Source organism: Muntiacus reevesi, chromosome 2 (assembly GCF_963930625.1).
Source record: "Muntiacus reevesi chromosome 2, mMunRee1.1, whole genome shotgun sequence".
Lineage (NCBI taxonomy): Eukaryota > Metazoa > Chordata > Mammalia > Artiodactyla > Cervidae > Muntiacus > Muntiacus reevesi.
This window is the reverse complement of record NC_089250.1, coordinates 177,620,306-177,641,393: the sequence shown is the minus strand read 5'-3', so window position 1 is coordinate 177,641,393 and position 21,088 is coordinate 177,620,306. Positions and strand designations below refer to the sequence as shown.

Below are 21,088 nucleotides of genomic sequence, written 5' to 3'. Positions count from 1 at the left end.
CTCCAAGCTGTTATTTTCTCCCACTCTTCTCTTCTGGAAAATTGTCCTTAATTGCTTAACTGTTTCATATAAACATCCTGAAAGCTACTGAAGGCAGGGACAGTTTGGACTAACTCATCTTTTCTCTTTCCCTGACTTCCAAAATAGATACCTTTATCTTTGGTTACTTAGGTGGATAGTTGTTGAATGAATGCAAGTGTCACCTGTCTCAGGAGAAAGGAGCTAGACGCAGCTAAGTGCTGAATGTGTGAACCAGTGGCTTTATTGCCCAGGTGAACATTCAGAACGTTATATAGTGCATGCCACGGGAGTCCTTCCAGAAGGCGCTGCATTTGTACACTTATTTTATTTTTTTTTGTACATTTATTTTAATCTTTATATTACAGGCACTTTATTAAGTTCTGGAGAAAAATCTCTTTGGATCAATTGTTTGTTTAGTTGCTAAGGTGTGTCCAACTCTTTTGCGACCCCTTTGGACTGTAGCCCACCAGGCTCTTCTCTCTATGGGATTTCCCTGGCAAGAATATTGGAGTGGGTTGCCATTTCTTTCTGCGAGGGATCCTCCGACCCAAGGATTGAACCGCAATCTCTTGCATTGGTATGCAGATTCTTTCCCACTGAGCCACCAGGGAAGCCCTATTCTTAAAATTTTTACAAACTGAAGTGTGTCTCTTCATTTAGATAGTCTTCCTTTGGGTCTTGCATGTTTTTCAAGCTTATTATTTATTCTTTAGTATTTTGTTTGGCTCTTGAGATTTTTTTCTATTTTCCTAATTTGGATATTGCTATATATAGATTTCAGGCTCCCCAGGTGGCACTGGTGATAAAGAACCTGCCTGCCAATGCAGGAGACAGAAGAGACGCAGGTTTGATCCCTGGGTCAGGAAGATCCCCTAGAGGAGGGCATGGCCACCCCCTCCAGTATTCTCGCCTGGAGAATCCCTTGGACAGAGGAGCCTGGCGGGCTACAGTCCATTTGGTGCAGAGTCAGACATGACTGAAGCCACTTAGCATGCACACACGCATATATAGGTTTCAGTTGACTTTTTTATTGTGGTAAAATATATATAAGATTTATCATTTTAACCATTTTCAAGTGTATAGTTCAATGGCATTAAGAAAATGCACATGCAATTGACTTTTTAAATAGTCATATTAATCAGTCACTTTTCTGAAAACTCTTCCATGGGTCTTATGTATTTTCTCTTTTTCCCCAAAGAGAAGTATAACATGCTAATGAGAATAAGGTTGTCTCCACTTGAATATAAATATCTTGCTTTGATAGTGGGGAGGGGCAGAATTCCAGAACCATGTTTAATCATTGTTTAGGATAGTATGCATTCTTTTTTAAAAAAATATCAATATTTTTGGCTGTGTTGGGTCTTACAGTTGTGGCACATGGGCTTAGTTGGCCCGAGGCATGTGGGATCGAACCTGAGTCCTCTGCACTGGAAGTCTGTCTTAACCACTGGACCAGGGAAGTGCCAGTGAGGCCCAATTTTAGTGATGGGTCTAGCAGCCAGGTGGGGCTTTGGGGCAGAGCCTGGAGAGTGCATGGTCCTGTGGGGTGCCTGTCTCCTTCAAGGCTTCCACATGGTCTTCAGGCTGTGGGGGTGGGATGGGAGCGGGCCTCTCCTACAGGCCCCAGAGCTTCAGACAAGTTTGAGGTTCTACTGCTGTTAGGGTTTCATCCTTAGTCTCGGGGTCCCACCTCTTCCTTATCATAGCCCTGAATGTGGTGTTGGTGAGTAACCATGACTAAGGAGTTGGCCATTTCTAAAGTTCGGCTCCTTTTTAAAAAAATTATTTTTAATTTATTTATGGCTGTGCTGGGTCTTCATTGCTGTGTGAAGGCTTTCTCTAGTTGCGGTGCTCCGGCTCCTCATTGCAGTGGCTTCTCTTGTTGCAGAGCAGGGCTTTAGAGCGCGGGCCTCAGTAGCTGTGGAACACGGGCGAAGTTGTCCTGCAGCACGTGGAGTCTGCCCGGACCAGGGATCAAACCCATGTCTCCTGTTCTGGCAGGCGGATCCTCAACCACTGGACCACCAGGGAAATCCCAAAGTTTTAGCTCCTTTTCAGTGAGCCTGAGCTTGGTCCTCAGAACTGTCTGCCCTCTGACTGCAGGTGACTGCTGCTTAACAGGCTGCTAAGCAGATCCTTCTGGCTTTGCTGCATATTGATAAGAGATTGCCTGGAGGCAGTGGTTTTGCCTCTTTCAAGCATCAGTGGCCACCTAATTTCAGCTTTAAAAAATTTTCCCCATGTCCTCAAACACCAGAGAGATTGAATAAGCCAATGCACCCCCATCTACCACTCCCCCACCCAGCTCCCCCAAGATAATGGTCATCACACAGCTTTCAGCATCATAGCAAGCACCTGAAATCCTATCCTTAGGCTCTGCTTCTTAGGACCATTCCGGGTACTGACTCTCTTAAGCTGGGCCACTGAGAAGCAAGGCTTGAGACAGAATTCCAGTGCCTGCGTTACATGGAGAGAGTGTTCTGGGGAGAAAGGGAATGGCAGAAGAGAGTCAGGAAAAGGAGTTAGGTAAGGAAGCAGCCTCAGAGGGAGATGAGCTTGCTTCTGATTTCATTGGCTCCAGAGTGTCAACTGCATCATCTGGGCTGGTCACAAGGTCAAGGTCTTTCTGAAGCCACAGGAGGTGAGCTATCGGTGTAGACTGAAAGGGGGAGGTGTGTGGGCTTAACGTGCCCAGGAGACAGCCCCGCATCAGCCAAGAACAGCTGTCAGAACTGGCTAGCTCTGCGTTCGTAGCAGCCAACACACAGAGCGGCTGGGCACTTCGGCCAGGCAAGGGGATCTAGATGGGGCGTTGGCAGCGCCCACCACAGGCTCCCTCGGTGTCCAGAGGTCCTTGGAAAACCTAGTTGATCCCTGTCGGGCACCGTTTGCTCTTTGATCACGTGATCACCTGGACTCGGAGGCAGAGCACTTGGTGTCACTTTCTGTGTGTGCGCTCAGTCGTGTCCAGCTCTTTGTGACCCCATGGACTGTAGCCCACCAGGCTCCTCTATCCATGGGATTCTCCAGGCAAGAGTACTGGAGTGGGCTGCCATCTCCTACTCTAGGGGATCTTCCCGACACAGGGATCGAACTCAAGTCTCCTGCACTGGCAGGCAGAGAAGTTAACCACTGAGCCACCTGGGAAGCCCCTGGTGTCAGTTCACCTCTGGCGTAAAGACAGCGTTGGTCAAGGCAACTAGCTAAGTAATTTGTGTAGGTCCCACAGCTTGTAAGAACGGAGGCAGTGTGAAATTTTTCTTCCAGCACTATTCACTTTGGGTTGAACTCTGGCCTGGAGGAAAATGAGTTTCTGTGGCAAAAGCCAAAGACCCGGCTGTTTGAAGGCAGGGACTTCCTAACATCCTTTGTCAACTTCTGCACTTATGTCATAGGTTTGTTACAGTAAGTGGCCCTGAAATTCTTTAGAGGAATAGGGCCTCTGTGTTTGTTTTCAAGGCATGGAGGAAGGAGGAGGTAGGAGAGGGCCATGGGACAACCCCGCCTCTCAAAAAAGTTCTGTTCTAGATAGAGAATGCCAAGGGATTAAAAAAAAAAAATCCCTGGGGTGAAAGAGGATAAGATGGTTGGATGGCATCACCGACTCAATAGACATCAGTTTGAGCAAACTCCTGGAGATAGTGAAGGACAGGGAAGCCTGGCATGCTGCAGTTCATGGGGTCACAAAGAGTCAGACACGACTGAACGACTGAACAACAATTCTACTATGTTAAGAGGTTTGTGGCAGGGGCAGTTTGTCAATAGGATGTGAAATGGAAGATGAAAGTAGAACCCAGACTTCTCATGTGGCTTCCAAAGAAAGCATTTCGAAATAATCACAAAGCTCAGGTGACTATTAGGCACTTGACTCCTTAATTCCTTTTCCTTCTGTATTTAATCACCTGAAAGTCATTTGGAAAAGGCAAGCAAATTACTGGCTCCATCCCTATGACTGTTCTGTTCTTACAAATCTCTTAATAGTGTTGCCAGGACTGTGCAGGTGAAATTTCATAACCATTCTTCATCAGGAAGTAAACTGTGGTGTTAATAATCCCCAAGTAAAGTCGCTCAGTCGTGTCCAACTCGTTGCGACCCCATGAACTGTAACCCACCAGGCTCCTCCATCCATGTGATTTTCCAGGCAAGAATACTGGAATGGGTTGCCATTTCCTTCTCCAGATCTTCCCGATCCAAAAATGGAATCCAGGCCTCCCGCATTGCAGGTGGATTCTTTACCGTCTGAGTCACCAGAAAGATCTTTAACCCCCAAAGTGGGTCCTGAATTTTGGAGGCTTGAAATTCACCTTTTCCTTTCTTGTTTTCTCAGACTTCAGTGTTCAGATCCAAATGCACAGCTGATCACTTGAGTGACTTCTTTTTTAACAGTAAAATTAGAGCTACTTATAGGGGGAGCAGTAAGATTCTGATGGGGGGGGGGGGCGCTAATGGAAGAAGAGGCATGGAGTGGGATGTTTGTAGGCAGTATTGGCTGGGCCCTAAGAGGAAAGGGCACTGGAGGCCTTCCGTGCCAGGAAGAGCAGAGACTTTTCTGTGGGTCAAGAAAGTAGTTAAAGGCTCTTAGGAAGGGAGCGACATCTGACCTGTCTTTTTTTAAAAAGAAGATCATGGCCACAAGTGTGAAGATTGAAAGGGCAGCAGAGTGGAAGGCAGGCGAGCGACCAGGCTAGGAAGGGACGAGAGCCCCCCTGGGTAGGTTCAGGTGGGAGTGACTTGATGTAGTAGGGTCGGGAGAAGGAGAGACAGAGGAAGCACTCAGGTTAGTGCAGGAGAGGGCCGCGTCCGCTCATCAAAGCAGGGGACCACACGGGGAGGAGCAGGCTGGTGGTGGTGGAAGGGAGATGCCACAATCAATTCTGTTCGCTGCTCGGCCTCGCGGTGGAGACATCCAATAAGCGGCTGGATCTGGCCCTCGGGAACAAGAGCCGGTCTACCTGCCCCCAAAGAAGGCGCCCGGCTCGGATCTGAGATGATCCCATGGCGGGATGGGCCGGGCCGGGGTGGTGGTTGGGGGTCTGCCTCATCTGGAGCCCGGGTGGAAAATTCTCCGCTTGCAGGAACACGGCTGGCGAAGTCCGAAGGTCCCCCGCTGGCTCCGGCGTCCTTAAATGCCGGGTCGCTAGGCTGAGGAGAATCTCTCCTGGAGACCTGCCGTTTTAGGGTGGGGGGGAACCCAGGTGTCCCCGCGCGGTCGCGTGCCCCCGGCGCGGGCCAGACCGAGCGCACGCCGGGCAGAGGCGGGGGGCGCTCTCGGGCCTCCACTCGCGCCCCGCGGCCGCTGGGGAAGGACCTCAGCGCGCCCGCGCCGCCGCCAATCAGCGCGTCGCTCCCGCGGCCGCCCCGGCGCTCCAGTGACGCGCGCGCCAGCCCGCGCCCGCGGCGCTTTGGACGACGGCCCCTCCCGCGCCCGCCCGGCCCGTTAGCTGCGCGCCACGCCTCTTGTGCGACGGCCCCTGGGCGGCGGCGGCGGCGGCGGCGGCGCGCGCGGGGCGCGGCCTTGGCGCGCCCCCTGGCGGCCCGGCGGGGCGCTGCGGGCGCGGCGCTGACCCGGAGGCGGCGGCGGCGGTGCCCGGATGGAGGCACGTCATTGTCCCCCGCCGGGCGGCTGGGCTGTGTGCGGCGGCGGCGGCGGCCGAGGGGGATGGAGCGAGCGCCGAGCCGGGTCAGGTAAGCTCCCGCCTCCTCCCCGCCCGCCGCCGGCCGGCGTGGGCCCCGCGGATCGCTCGGCTCGCCCCGGCTGCCGCCGGCCGGGCCGCCCCTCAGCCGGCGCGGCCCGCCGGGGGGCTGGCGTGGCCCCTCGCCCGCCGGCCCCGCTCCGCAGCGGGCCGGGCCGCCAGGGACCCAGCCGCGCGGGTGGCAGCGCCGCCGCCTCCGGCCGGTCCGGGCCAGGCCCGCCGGGGAGGGGGGCGGCGGCCGCGGCGCCGCGGGAGCCGGGCTGCGCGGGGGAGGCCGGGCTGCCCCCGGGTTGCCATGGACACTGCCCTCCCGGCGCCCCCGCCCGGCCCAGTCCGCCCCCTCGGGCTGTGGACCGGGTCCGGGGTGGCCGGGCCGGCACCGGTCTGTCCTGGGTGGGCGTGTGCCGGCCGCCGGCCGCGGGCCCCCCCCACCCCGCGTGGCTGCCGCCCCCCGGAGCCCCGGGCTCGCCTCCCCGCCCCCCCCCCCCAAAGAGACAAACTTTCCCATCGGGTCAGCCCGCCGCGCCAGCGCCGGTCCGCTCCGCCCTCGCGGGGCCGGCCACCTGGCCGGGTCCCCGCCGGGCGTCCCGAGTCGCACATGCCGGCTGCCGGGCGGAGCGAGCACCCACTCGCCGGGAGAGGAGGGGGCCGGCGTGGCGTCGCGGTCCCCACCCCCCGCACTCCCTAGAAGCGCGTGTGCTGGGGTCCTAGTCTTTTATCTTGGGGGCAGGAAGAGCCAGCTTACCTGGAGAGGGGGTGGCGGGAGAAGGCGATCAGATGTTTGAGAAGATTTGGCGGAACCCGAAGTTTTTACGGTCTTAGGACTTTAACCTCGCTTTACGATGAATGCAGTCGGGATCCCTTTTGGTGAATAGCTCTTTTATGTTCCGGGAGGCCTTAAGGAGGGCTGACTTGTTGATGGGAAAAAACACGTTGGTTGTTTAAAGTAAACAACACTCAAATAACAGGAAAACTGGTTGAGAAACTACTTAGTTAGCACCTGTTTTTCAAAGTGAGCCCCACTGTTTTAGGTTCTTCCACGTGTTAGTGGAGTCTCAAATCTTAACTTGTATATTTGAAACATCATCCTCTTTTGACTATATTCATTCAAAATGGATTGGTGATAATGAATCATCTGTCTCACTTGTTTGTATTTAGAACCAGTTTCACTTTCTTTTCTGTGTCATTGAATTAAGTCTACAGAGTTTGGTTTGTAGAAGTTTAAAGGTAGTCGATGTGTTTACCTACAAGTAATTAAAATCCAGGTTGTGTCTTTTTAAAGCGTATGCGTTTGAAAATGGAAATACAGCCAGAAGGTGGATTACATTACGAATATATTAAAAAGCAGAGTGTAACAGTTTCTTTTTGCATGTATTGATATTATTACCACAATGTATGAGGAATGCCATAATGTTTAGAGAGATGTTTATTCTTCTAAAAATTAAAAACATATTCTAGCCTCTTGTCACCACAAGGGAGAAGAAATACCATAAGAGGGACAGCACTTTAAGACTTTCCAGTAAAACATTGTGCTTAGAGCAAGTTACACTTAAAGGAAACACTTGTGAAGTGAAGTCACTTTGTCTCATTCCTCCACACACCATCCAACCTTGATTCTTGTACCCAGTTTTTTTCAAACATGCTTTTGTAATTTTTTGTTTATCTGTCATCAGAAGATGTTGAGAAAAGTTTAAACTGTTCATTGAAGTAGTTGCTTAAAAGTCCTGAGATTTATAACAGTAATGTTTAAAAGCTTTACTGAGAGTAAAGAACATGTAACATCTGAATCCTACACAGCATACTTTGGCTTCCAGAAAGGTTTCTCCGTAGCAGATGGAGTTTAGTTTAATGCCTGATGGTTTCAGGGTAAGAGTTCCTTGGTTGAATACACATAATGAAGGAGAATGGACGGTTTTGGTTTTCCCAAGTTATAATGCTATTTGGTTGTCAGTGACTGAGTTGTATGTTTTACTTAATTTTTTTTTTAAGAGTTGTCCCCCCCCCCCCAAAAGGCAACTGTAGAAAGTAAAATAGTTTTATTAGGTCGTTAGTGAATGATTGTCCTGAAAGGTATGTTCACCCCAGAAAATTAAGCTTTTGGCTATTTAACATTATTGTAAATAAGGCTAGGTTAATTTGCTTCCTTTTCTTCCTCCTCTACTCCTTCCTCTCTTGTTTTCTTAGTCTTGCCTCTTGTTTTGTAGTTTCTTTTGAGTGTCAAATGAGGAAAGTGTAATTTTTATTTGGATAATATGGCTCCGGCTTTCTTCCTAAGTAAGGGTCCTGTACTATATTTTACTTAGATTGTCTTAGCACTTCAATTCAGGTTTTCTTTTTGTTAAGATCCAATTAACATCTTCTTTTCTATTTCTACGAAAAATTCCAAAATTTTTTCTTTAAGGTTGTACTTTTAAGGGAGGTGATAATCTTGCTCTCATGTAAAATCACAACAAAATCAAGGCTTAAAAAATTCCCTTGTTGTGAGTAGACAGTGCATCATAATATTTGTTAAGGTGTCATATACATGGGTATTTATTACACTGTTTTGAGTATTTTTTGAAATAAGTAGTTTTAATCCTACTTCAGAGTCCTTAAGGATTAAATGAGATACTTTATACAAATCAGTCACGCGCAGCCTGGTGCTAAGAGCAGGCACTGGTTCCATCCTCTCTCCACAGCTCATGCATCTGTTCAGCACGTGTGGGGCGTTTTCCCTGTGCTAGGTCAGGGCGTACAGACAGGGGCCTGGCAGGCAGGACAGCTCCCCGGGAAACCAGCTGAAGGGTGCCCTGGGTGCTGGGGAGCTTCCAGGAGGGGTTCTCAGCCCGCCTTGGGGGAGGGGGCTGTCCAGGCAGGGGTCTAAAGGGAGCCGGGGGAGTGTTCACTGGCTGGAGGTGGAAGGGTGGGAGAGACCTGGGGGAAGAAGACGAGCCTGCGCCCAGCCATGAGAGAGCGAGTAGGATGGGGAGACGGCCGAGCGTGCCTGGGGAGGTTTCCGGGGCTGGCAGGGCGGGTCCAGGTGTTGGGGAGCTGTGAGGGGTGGGCTCACCCGGAGGGGCACCTGCCGGACGGGGGCCTGCTTGAGCGTTCCTGGGGTGCTGTGCCCTGGGCCTTGGTGGAGCCCGAAGGAGGCCCGCCGGGAGTGTGGGGCGTGGCGCCTGTTCCCGGCGGAGACTAGTTTGGGTTGGGGTTGCCCCGTTTCGCAGGCCCGGTTGATTCTGTCCAGTCTCTCAGGTCCTTGTGAATATCAGGGTAGTGACTAACATAACGCCTAGGACGTAGAAAGTACTCAATTAGTGGTGGTCCCAAGATTTTAGAAGGGTTCAGAGAGAAAATTACAGTGAAGTACTTTTATAACGTGTTTGTTTTCCAGTTTGATGTCAGAAATGCCTTAACAGGCTTCATTTTAAAAAGTCATGTATACCAAATGAATGAGCCTTTTCAGAAAATGTGTTTCAAAAGTGAGACTTCCTATTTTTTTTCTAAAGTAGTATAGTTCAAACAATGTCATTTTGAACTTGAAGCTTAAAGCTCGGTTTTCTTTTCAGGTAGCTGAGACTTCCCTGGGGAATTACATATGAATTGAAAATTGAGCCAAAGGTATTAGTGCATTTCACATTCCAGGTTTAAGCACGAGAGAAAAAGAGATACTTCATGAATGTAGAGAATTGGAAACTGAGGTACTTGATTATAAATCAAAATATTAGATTTTCAGAGGGCATGAAATAGAATGACACAATCTAATCAAATACTTCACTGAAGATTTTATGATGAAAAATCATTGGCATGTTCAGATTAGCACAATGGTAAATATCCCAAGGAAATTATTACAGGGCTAAAAAAAATACTGTTGCTTTTATATTGGAGTGATTTATTGGAAAATTAGCCTAACTGCTTTTAATTATTTTCAAAGATTTAATGGTAGAATAAGTAGATTACTTTTCTTGACCTTAAGAAGCAAACATATGCTTTTCGTCTTTTACAGAGTTGAACAATGACCATAGTTGACAAAACTTCTGAATCTTCAGACCCATCGACCTATCAGAACCAGCCTGGCAGTTCTGAGGCCGTCTCACCTGGAGACATGGATGCAGGTTCTGCCAGCTGGGGTGCTGTGTCTTCGTTAAATGATGTTTCAAATCACACACTTTCTTTAGGACCAGTACCTGGTGCTGTAGTTTATTCAAGTTCATCTGTACCTGAAAAATCAAAACCATCACCACAAAAGGATCAAGGTATTACTTTTTAAAAGACGGAATCACTACAGGAAACTCCTGTATAAATGCTGTCCATAAGTTGGTAGTTTCAGAGAGGGGCTTATTTTGCAAGATAAATTATTGCCACCTGAGTGGCCAGCAGAGTTACGTTATTTGACGGGCTTCATTTTCCTCTGCTTCTGCTTCATGATTAACATACGAGTCATAACAGGGTTAGAGTATTTTTAGTTACTATGAGTTTCTTTAACTCCTAGTTTTTGAAGGACAAACTTTATTCTGGTGAGAACCGAGATGCACGAGCGTCTCATTAGCGTCATTAACTATCGTGCCCTGAGTAATCGTCTGCCTCCTAAAGATTTAAAAACTGGTGACTTTTGACAAATGAGCTCTGCCCAACTTTGTTTTCAATTGTTTGTTTGTTTTTGCCAAGTTAAAGTCATCTGTAGTCATAAAGCTCTTTGAAAGAGAGCAGATCACGTAAATATTACATTATGTATCCAACCATATAAATGTGGTTACCTGTGTTAAAAGTCATCCAGATAAGTAAGACGTGGACACTTTAACTGGCGCTCCTAAAACTTGGGGATTTGAAAGCTTTGAAATTGTGAGAAAAGATTGATTCCCACTCAGGACATTGTTCACGTAGGATGGCTTGGCCCTCGGATTGTTTGAGTCCTCTCAGCACAGGTGATGCTGTGATGTGGGGTGGGGAGTGCAATTTGCTGAAGGTATTTGGGGGAGTTTGTCTCACAGAACAGTTTTACGGAGAGGTTTGGAGACCTTTACAGGCAGGACTTTGCCCCAGGACGCCTTCCCGCACCGGCCTCTTCTCACCTTGCGGGGCTCCTCTGTGCCCCAAGGTGGAGTGGGTGTCACCCCCGGCCCTTTTTGGGGGCGCTTGTCACACGTTTTAAAGACTCACATCTCTGTTCCTGATTTGGCTCTGCCTTCTTCACAAGCTGAAGCCTGCCTTTTTGCCTACCGAAATGCTCAATATCGTTGTTGCAAGCCGAGAACCATCTAGCGGGCGTCTCAGTCTTTGGTGGCACTGAGGAACTGGCAGACTTCTGAAGAAACACTCTGGCTGCGGATGATTTTGGCCTCTCCTAAATAAGTTGTTTTTGAGCTTCACCTGAGTTTTATTAGCATAGTTGTCAATTAGCCATTTAAGTCTTAAAAATAGATAAATTCTTCGTGAATAGTGTCTTTCTGAGTATGTTACCGTGGCGCCTAAAATCCCATCTCCTTACTGGTAAAGCTGGGATGACGTCACTGCCCCCCTTCAGAACCGAGAGCGCCCGCCGGCCGTGAGGACCCGGCCGGCGGAGGGGGCAGCGGGCCGGGCTGTCCGCACCGGCGGGGCCCGGCCAAGGGTGCTGGTGTTGGCTAAGTAGGCAGGACGGCTATGGCGGAGCCCCAGGTGCCCTCCGGTCAGCCTTGCCTGTCGGCTCCTGGCCACTCGTACCTCCACCCACTAGCTCCTCGCCTCACTTCCCAACCGTTTAAAGCAAATCTCAGACTTTCTATTTCATCTGTAAATAGTTTAATGTGTCTATCTAAATCATTCTTTTCTGAAAATTAAAATGTTTTCCTATTAAAAATCCAGTCAATGTTCAGATGTCCCCGGTCGTCATAGAATGGTTTTTAACAGTTGGTCATTGAAACCAACTTCCAAACAAGGTGTACCCTTTGCGTTTGGTGAATGTCTCTTTTAAGTTTTTTTAAATCTGTTAAATACTGTCCCCCCTCCCACACACACACTTTTGTCCTTGAAATTTATTTATCAAAAAAACCAAATCATTTAGAATTTCCTGCATTCTGGACTCTTTTCTTTTAAAATGTCCTTTTCTCCCCTGTGTTTCTGGTTAACTGGTCATAAGAATCTTGGTCAAGTTCAGGTGTGATGTGTTGTTATTTATTTAGCTTCAGAAGTGTACAAAGCTTTCGTTTTAACTGTTTATTTTTCTAGCCCTAGGTGATGGCATTGCTCCTCCACAAAAAGTTCTCTTCCCATCTGAGAAGATTTGCCTTAAATGGCAACAAACTCATAGAGTAGGAGCCGGGCTCCAGAATTTGGGCAATACCTGTTTTGCAAACGCAGCACTGCAGTGTTTAACTTACACGCCACCTCTCGCCAACTACATGCTATCACATGAGCACTCCAAGACATGTAAGTGTCCTGACGCGTGTAGTGTTGTGGTATGCTAACCTACTTTCATTTTTTTCTCTGAAATGAAAGTGAAGAATTAAGTCAAGAATTTGGTCATCACTAAGTTGGTTTCTTTTAGAAACCACAGAGGAAGACTCAAAGGTTTGCATTCAGGTTGCATAAAAAACATTTTGCATGTAATTTAATCTGTGAAATTATTTAAAAAGAAATGTGTTTTTTCAGCATTTGGTGTTTCTGAATACACTGCTGACTTTCTATACTTGCTAAAAATCGTGCCATAAATATCTACTGCCAACAGCTTGGGACAAGCAGGGTCGAGTCCTGCCTCTCCTGTCGTCCATCCTGTGTCGAAGGCTTGATTCATTTACAGACTTTAAGCGTGAGAGGAGCCTCTGGTCACAGCTCCTAACCCCTGGAAATTTGTGTAGGACTTTCCCTTTGGTGTATGAGAGCTCAGTTTCCAACCTAGAGGGCAGGAAATTAGTTAAAACATGTTATGTCTTTAAAAACATGTTATGTCTTTCAAAGAGCATGTTTTACTTTAACTAGGGGAGAGCCCACTCAGTGGTCAACTAGTGAAATTCAGAATTTAGAATCTATCCATTTTTTTGTTGAAGTTTTGAACGTCTACATATGGTATTATAAATGCCCTTCACCTTTTATAAATGAAAACTCCCTGTTCTTTGATCTACATGAATGTGTATGTGGTTGTTCAGGTGCTAGTCCTTCATTATTAGGGTGGGGGGAAAAAAAAGCCCTTGATTTCTTTCTAAACAGTTCTTTACTTTTTTTTTTGGTGGCTTGTGGGGTCTTAGTCCTCCCACGAGGGATTGAACCCGGGCTCTCGGGAGTGAGAGTGCTGAGTCCTAACCACTGGACCATCAGGAAATTCCTGAATAGTCCTTTACTTGATGGAGAATTTAGACACATTCTTTTAAAACTTTTCCCCTCAAAGAGCAAAATTATGGCTGTGTAAAGAATTTGGAAAGTACAGAAAAATTTAAAGTAACCAAAGGAAAATCACTGAGACTGTCAACCACCAAGAGGTGTTTGCTATGCCAAGGGGTTCAGATCACAGAAAGAAGATTCTCTTTGCCCTCATTTCTTCCTTTTTCAAGTCCATAGTTGGTAATTATGTTAGTTTGTAATAATTGACATATTAACATGGACAGTTTGCTAATCATTTTTACACTTAATAAAACTGGGGTGTGAGAGTCCAGCCCTGGCACTTGGGCATCGAGAGAGAGGGGTGGAGACAAAGGTGCAGCTGCCTAGGGTTCCAGAGTCAGGTGCCCATCTTCTGCAGGCCGTTGCTAGTTTTCCCTCGTTATCAATAAACAGTAAACTGCGCATACTTAAAACACACAGTTTGATGCATCTTGACATTTGTGCGCACCCATGAAACCATCACAATGAACTCTTTCATCGCCCCGGAAAGTCTCAGTGTGGCTTTGAAATCAGCCCTTCCAGCCCTTCCTGCCCCACATCCCTTCCAGACCATGCAGCCACTGATGGGCTTTCTGTTTTACTGCAGATGAGTTTGTGTTTCCTAGAATGCCAACTATGGGGGATTACACAGTATTTATACTGCCTGTCTTTTTCACTCAGCACAGTTATTTCAGTATCACTCATTCCATGTTGCTGCCTGGATCAGCGGTTACTTTTTATTGCTGACTAGTACTCCATTGTATGGATGGATGTACCACAGTCTGTTTCTCCATTCACCTGTTGACGGACCTATGGGTTGTTTCCCTTTCGAGGCGGTCACAAGGGAAGCTGCTGTGAGGTTTTTGTAAGGACGTGTGTTCATTTCTTGTGGGTAAGCATCTAGGAGAGGAATGGTTTGGTCCTATAATATGGGTACACTTGACTTTAAGATACTTCCAAACTGGGAAGAGGAGTGTGAGATTTTACATTCCCACCAGCAATGAATGAAAGTTTCATTCGCCCCACATCTTCCCTTATCCTTGGTGTGGTCAGTCTTTCTAATTTTCGCAACTCTTAACAGTTGTGTAGTGTGACAGTATCTTACCGTGGTTTTAATTTGCATTTCTGTAGTGAATAACGGTGCTGAACATCCCTCCATATCGTTCTTCAGCAGCTGTATTTGCTTTGTCCAAGTGCTTGCTCCTATCTTTGGCCTGATTTAAAATTGGGTAATTCCCTTCTTGTTGAGTTTTGAGACTTTTTTTATGTATTCTGGATAGAAGTCCTTTATCTAGTACATGATTTGCAAACCTTATTTCTCAACCTGGAGAATGTAATCTCTTCACGCAGTCTTTCAAAGAGCATGTTTTATTTACATCAGTATTTTTCTTTCTTTGTCCGTTGTGCTCTCAGTATTTAAGAAATCTTTGCCTAACCAGAGGTCGCAAAGATTTCCTCTATTTTTTTTTTTTAAGCAGTCTTATAGTTTTAGTTTTTATGTTTAGGTCGGTGATCCATTTTGAGTTAATTTTTGTGTGTGGTGTAGAGTTCATGTTTTTCAGTATGAATATCCAATTGTTCCAGCACTGTTTATTCAAAAAATAGCCCTTTCTCCACTGAATTGTTTTTGTACCGTTGCAAAAATCAATCGATCCTATCCATATGGATCTGTTTCTGACCTGTTTTGTTACACTGATCCACTATCTGTCTTGACTCCATAACACAATGTCTTTTTAAAACATTATTTCTTTTATTTATTATTTGCCTCTTTGCACTGGGTCTTCATTGCTGCACCGGCTTTATTTGCAACAGGCGGGAACTGCTCTCTTGTTGGGGTGCTGGGGCTTCTTACGAGGTGGCTTCTTGTTGCAGAACACAGCTCTAGGGCACTGGCTTGGTTGCACCACAGCCTGATAACAGCAGTGTCTGGTTACTATGTATTTAAAAGTTTTGAAACTAGGTAGCATTTCCAACTTTGCTCTCCTTTTTCAAAGCTGTTTCCGCTGTTCTTGGTCTTCTGCATTTCCAAATTAACTTTGAAATCAGTTCGTCAATTTCTACAAAAAAAGCCTCCTGAGAGTTTGCCTAGGATTGTGTTGAATCTGTAAATCAGTTTGAGATGTATGACATCTAAACAGTATTGTCTTCTGACCCACAGGCAAGATGTATGTCTCCATTTATTTAGGTTCTCTTTAGTTTTTCTTAGTACTGTTGCATAGTTTTCAGTATACAAGTATAATGTGCACATTTTAAAATCCGATTTATTGCTAAGTATTTCATATTTTTGAAAGCTATTTTGACCTTCAAGTTTTGATTGTTTATTGCTAGACTGTAGAAATGCAGTTGACTCTTGTTTATTGATTTCATATCCTACAATTTTGCTAGCTCCTTAATTCTAGTATTTTTTTTTTTTTAATAGTTACCTGATTGGTTACCCATGTGATTGCTTAGAGGCATGTTATTCAGTTGCCAGATGTTTGGGGATTTTTCAGAAATTGTCCTGCTACTGATTACTAATTTAATTCCATTGTGGTCAGAGAAGATACTTTTATTGTTTGAATCCTTTGAAACTTGAGACTTGTTTTATGCACTAGAATGTGGTTTAGTTTGTTAAATATTCCATGTGTACTTAATAAGGATGTATATTCTGCATTGGTTGGAGTTTCTATAAATGCTGATTATGTTTAGTTAGTTGATAATGTTAAGATAGTCTTTTATGTTCTTACTGCTTTTCTGTCTACTTGTTCTATCAAATTTTGGGAGAGATACATTGAAATAAAATACACTGAATAAAATTCTTTTTTTTTTAAATAAAATTCTTATAAATAGCCTATAGTTCTTATTTTTTAATCCAGTCTTACAGTCTCTACCTTTTATTTTAGAGTGTAAATCATTTATATTTAATGAGAGTATTGATGTGATTGGGTTTTTTATTTACCATCTTGCTATTTGTCTTCTGTTTGTCCTGTATTCTTTTTCCCCTTTTTCATCTGTTTCTGCCTTCTTTTGGAATGAGTGATTATATATTTCCTCTACTTTATTGGCATATCTTCTGAACTTTGTTTTCTCTTTTTAGTGGTTGCTTTAGGGTTTAACATACATCTTTAACTTACTGTAGCTTCCTTTAAAATACTGTTCCGGGGGGTGGGGGAAAAAAATAAAATACTATTCCATTTCTTATGTGTTGTAAGGACTTTATGACAATATACTTTCATGACCTCTCCCTAGGCATTTGTGCTATTGTTGTCATACATTTTATTTTTACTTATTTTGTAACCACATAATACGTTGTGTAATTTTGCTTTAAATAAAATTGAAAATTTTAAGTGGTTTGTTAAGGTTTCTTTACAAATCTTTTCTATTTCTTACTCTTATCATTTCTACTGCTTTTAATTCCTCTGTGTAGATCCAGGTACCATCTGGTATTTTTCTTATGCCTGGAGGAATTCTCTTAACTATTTTTGCTGATTTTTGTTGTTTTTTTTCCTTGGTCTGAAATGTCTTTATTTTGCCTTTTTCGAAGTTAAACTTTTTATTTTGAGGTAAGTTTAGATTTCCGTGCAGTTGTAAGAAATCACACAGAGACATCCCGTGTACCCTTACCCAGTTTCCCCAAGTGGTGACTCCGCAGTTCCGTCTTGCAACCAGGATATTGATCCCGATACAGTCAAGGTATGGAACGTTTCCGTTCCTAAGGAAGTTTCCCTTTAAAGCCAAGCCCACTTCCCTCGTGCCCCTACATCCTCCTCAATCCCTGGCGAACCACCCTGGTTTTCAGTTATGTTATTTTGTTATTTCAAGAATGTTACATCTAGTGAATTATATAATAGGGAATTGGCTTCTTCACTTAAGCCTAAGTCTTTGGATATTTCTTCACTTTGTTGTACATATTAATAATTTGTTCCTTTTTGTTGCTGAGTCGTAGTCTGTGGTGTGGATGAACCACAACGTCTGGGTGGTTTCTAGTTTTGGATATTATGAATAGAGCCGCTGTAAACATTACTGTGTAGCTCCAGTACTCTGGCCACCTGATGCAGAGAGCTGACTCACTGGAAAAGACCCTGATGCTGGGAAAGATTGAGGGCAGGAGAAGGGGACGACAGAGGATGAGATGGTTGGATGGCATCACCGACTCAATGGACACGGGTTTGGGTGGACTCCGGGAGTTGATGATGGACAGGGAGGCCTGGCGTGCTGCGCTTCATGGGGCCACATAGAGTCGGACACGACTGAGCGACTGAACTGAACTGAACTGAACTGAGAACATATGTGTGATCACAAGTCTTTATTTCTCTGGAATAAGTGCCCAGGCTGCCGTTGCTGGGTCATGAGGTAGTTGCATATTTGGTTTTATAAGAAATTTCCTTAGTTTCTTGGCTGACCATTTTGCATTTCCACCATCAATGTATGAAGAGTTCCAATTGCTCTTCATTGTTGCCAACATTTGATGTTGTCACTGTTTTTCGTTTTAGCCATACTTTAATTATGCATATAATGATATCTCAGGTTTTAATTTGGATTTCCCTAATGCCTAAAGGTCTTGAACTTCTCTCCATGTGTTTGTTTATTATCTGTTTACCCTCTTTGGTAAAATGTCTCTTTATGTCTTCTGTTCATTTTCTATTGTGTTCTTTTGTTTTTATATTGTTTTGTTCTTTATGTATTAGATATTAGGTCTTTTGGATATATATTTCCAACATTTTATGCCGGTTTGAAGCTTGTCTTTTTATCCCCTTACCCTTAGCAGGATCTTTCACAGAACAAGAGTTTTCAATTTTGGTGAAGTTGAGGTTTTCCTTTTATGGATTATGTTTTTGCTGTTGAGTATTAGACCTCTTTGCATAGCCCTTGACCCTAAAGATTTTGTCCTGTTTTTTTTTTTCTGAAAAGTTTTATAGTTTTATATTTTACATTTAGATACATGATCCTTTTTATGTCAATTTTTATATAGCGTAAAGTTTGTTTTGTTTTTTTGTTTGTATGTTTGTGGTTGTTCAGTTGCTCTAGCACCATTTGTTGAAAAGGCTAGCTTTCCTTCACCGAATAGTTTTCATACTTTTGTAAAAAATCACTTGGGTATATTTGCGTGGGTCTGTCTCTGGGTCCCCTGTTCTGTTCTGTTAAGATATGTATCTGACCCTCAGCACAGTCTTTTGTTACTGGGGCTGTGCAGTAAATCTTGATATCAGATAGAGTGATTCCATCCACTTACTCTTTTTCAAAATTGTTTTTCTCTATTCTGGTTCCCTTGTTTTTCTATATAAATTGTAGAATAATCTTGTCTGTATTTACAAAGAAATCTTACTGGGATTTTGATAGGAGTTTTGTTAAACCTGTATCTCAGTTTGGGGAGAAGGGGCATCTTTACTGGGCTGACATTTCCAATCTGTGGATGTGGGGTGTCTCTGCATTTCCTTAGATCTCTGTGTTGTTTCACCAGTGTTGCATAGTTATCAGCATGTTTTGTTTTGTTAGTTAAACATCTAATTCTTTTATTTTTTGAGGAATCACAGGCATCATTATATTTTTAATTTTGGTGTTCATGAGTTTATTGCTGGTATATAAAATTACATTTCATTTTTGTGAATTTTTGTATATTGACCTTGCTGACTTCACTTAACAGTTCTGGGCTTTTTTTTTTTTTGGGTGGAGTCCTTGTATTTTTCTATCTAGAGAGTCATGCCATATGTAAATAGGGGCATTTTTGCTTACTTTTTACTTATCTGTATCCTTTTTTCCCTTTTCTTGCCTTATTTCACTGGCTAGAACTTCTAGCACTATGTTGAATCAGTGATCCTTGCCTCATTTCTGATCTTAGGGGAAAAGCATTCAGTTTGATATTAGCTGTAGGTTTTTGGTGTATCCTGTTTATCAAGTCAGGGAAGTTCTGCTCTGTTTCTTTTTTTCCCCCTGTTTACCAGTTCCTGCTTTTTATCATGAAATAGTGTTGATTTTTGTCAATAGCTTTTTCTATATCAAATTGATATGATCATGTTAATTTCTTCTTTAGCTTATTATGGTGGAATATTCTGGTAGATTTTCCAGTATTGAGTCAGCTTTGTATCTCAGGAATAAACTACATTTGGTCATGATGTTTAATTATTTTTGTATTTTGCTGAATTTTTATTAAGGGTTTTTACATCTGTTCATGAGATGTATCGGTCTGTAATCTTTTGTTTTTGTACCACCTTTGTTTGGTTTTGGTATTAGGATAATACTAGCTTTATAAAATGTGTTTGGGATATGTTAACTCCTATTTTTTGGAAGAGATTGTATAGAACATTGATGTAAATTCTTATATAAACATTCAGTGTAGAATCCATCAGTGAAAATATTTTGGCCCGGAGATTTCTCTTTTGGGGGGAGTTTTAAACTCACAAATTTAATTTCCTTAGTAGGTATAGGGCTATTCAGATTATTTTCGATGGGTTATGGCAGTCCACTTTTTTGAGGAGTTGGTCCGTTTCTAAGTGGTCAAATTTACATGTGTCAAGTTAATCACAGGATATATTTATGTATATTCTCTTGTTTTTCCTTTGATGTCTGCAGGGTCTGTGTTGATTTCCTTGTTTTTGTTTCTGATATTGTTATAACTGTGAACCCCCCTTTGGACGCCGCTTTAACTGTGTCTCCAAACTTCTGATATGTTGTCTTCTCAATGTTTATTTTAACCCTTTGAACCACGGGTTGTTCAGAAGTGTTACTCAGTTTCCAGGTATTTATAGACTTTCCTGTGTTCTCTCTCTCTCACTGATTTTTAGGAGTTTCCATTCTGTACTTTTAATGATTTCTGTTGTTTTATTTTTTGAGGTTTGTTTGTGGCCCAGGACATAGTCTATCTTGGTGTATGTTCTGTGAGCCCTTGAAACACATGTGTATTCTGTTGTTGGTGGGGTATTCTATAAATGTTGATGGAATCTCATTAGCTCTTGGTGATGTTGAGTTCTTCTATATCCTTGCTGGTTTTCTGATTAATTGTTCAGTTGTTGACAGAAGGATGTTGAAGTTTCCAGTTCTTTTTTTTTTTTTTTTTTTTTGAAGTTTCCAGTTCTAATTGTGGATTTCTATATATCCATTTTCAGTCCTGTCAGAGTTTGATTCATGTGTTTAACAGCTCTGTTGTTTGGTACAAACACATTTAGGATTGCTTTGTCTTTCTGATGGATTGATCCTTTATATAACGTCCTTTTCTCTGATAGCTTTCTTTGCTCTGAAGTCTGCTCAGTCTGCTATTAATATAGCCATTCCTGCTTTCTTTGGGTTAGTGTTTGCATGACATATTTTTCCATCTTTCTTCTTTGAGCCTGTTTGTATCATTACATTTGAAGTGAGTTTCTTACAGCATAGTAGTTGAATCATGTTTTTAAATCTGCTTTGTTAACTTAGATCTTTTCATTAGTGTATTTATTAATATTTAAGGTAGTCGTTTATACATTAGGACTCAAGTTTACCATTTTGTATTTTGTTTTCTGTTGAGTTATTCATTTGTCTTATCTCTGCCTACTTGTGGGTTACTTGAGTATTTTAAACTTTTGTTTAAAATTTATTTTTGTGCTTATGTTTTTGAGTATCTCTTTATATGGTCTTTTTAGAGGTTCCTCTAAGTTTACATTATTTATTGTAGCTTTTCATGGTTTACTAATGTCATTTTACCAATTCAAGGGAAATGTAGAAACTTTACCTTTTGTCTCCTTTATTCTTCCATAGTAACCATGTAATTAAATATTTCCTTTACGTACACTTAGTACCACATTTATAGACAGTGTGATAATTCTTATTTCAACTGTCACATAATTTAGAAAACCCAAGAGAAGGAAAATGTATTTGTCTATATTTTTGATTACCATGTTTTTATTCTTCCTTCTTGATGTTCCAGGGTTGCTTTAAAAAACAAAACAAAACAACCAAAAACCCAAATCACTTCCTTTTTGTTTAGAGAGCTTCTGACTTAAAGAAGTCACTCTTTAAGTCATTCCTTAAGTCATTCTTTTAGGGTAAGTCTACTGGTAACAGATTCTCCTAGTTTTGCTTCACTTGAAAGTGTCTTAATTTCATCTTAT

The 21,088-nt window shown here is 43.5% G+C and overlaps 1 protein-coding gene across 3 annotated transcripts in view; it reads left to right on the top strand.

Annotated features, from left to right (window-relative positions):
• The first annotated feature begins 5,601 nt into the window (after positions 1 to 5,601).
• USP42 (ubiquitin specific peptidase 42) overlaps positions 5,602 to 21,088 on the top strand; it is a 39,145-nt gene continuing 23,658 nt past the window's right edge. Inside the window, exons 1-3 of one of the 3 annotated variants that reach the window (XM_065923771.1) lie at positions 5,602 to 5,706; positions 9,700 to 9,949; positions 11,901 to 12,101. In XM_065923771.1, the coding sequence (XP_065779843.1) occupies positions 9,709 to 9,949; positions 11,901 to 12,101 (442 nt within the window). In that variant the 5' untranslated portion in view covers positions 5,602 to 5,706; positions 9,700 to 9,708. Of the gene's footprint in view, positions 5,707 to 9,262; positions 9,395 to 9,699; positions 9,950 to 11,900; positions 12,102 to 21,088 lie in introns of those variants that run through there. The other 2 variants (XM_065923772.1, XM_065923774.1) reach the window with 2 other exon arrangements.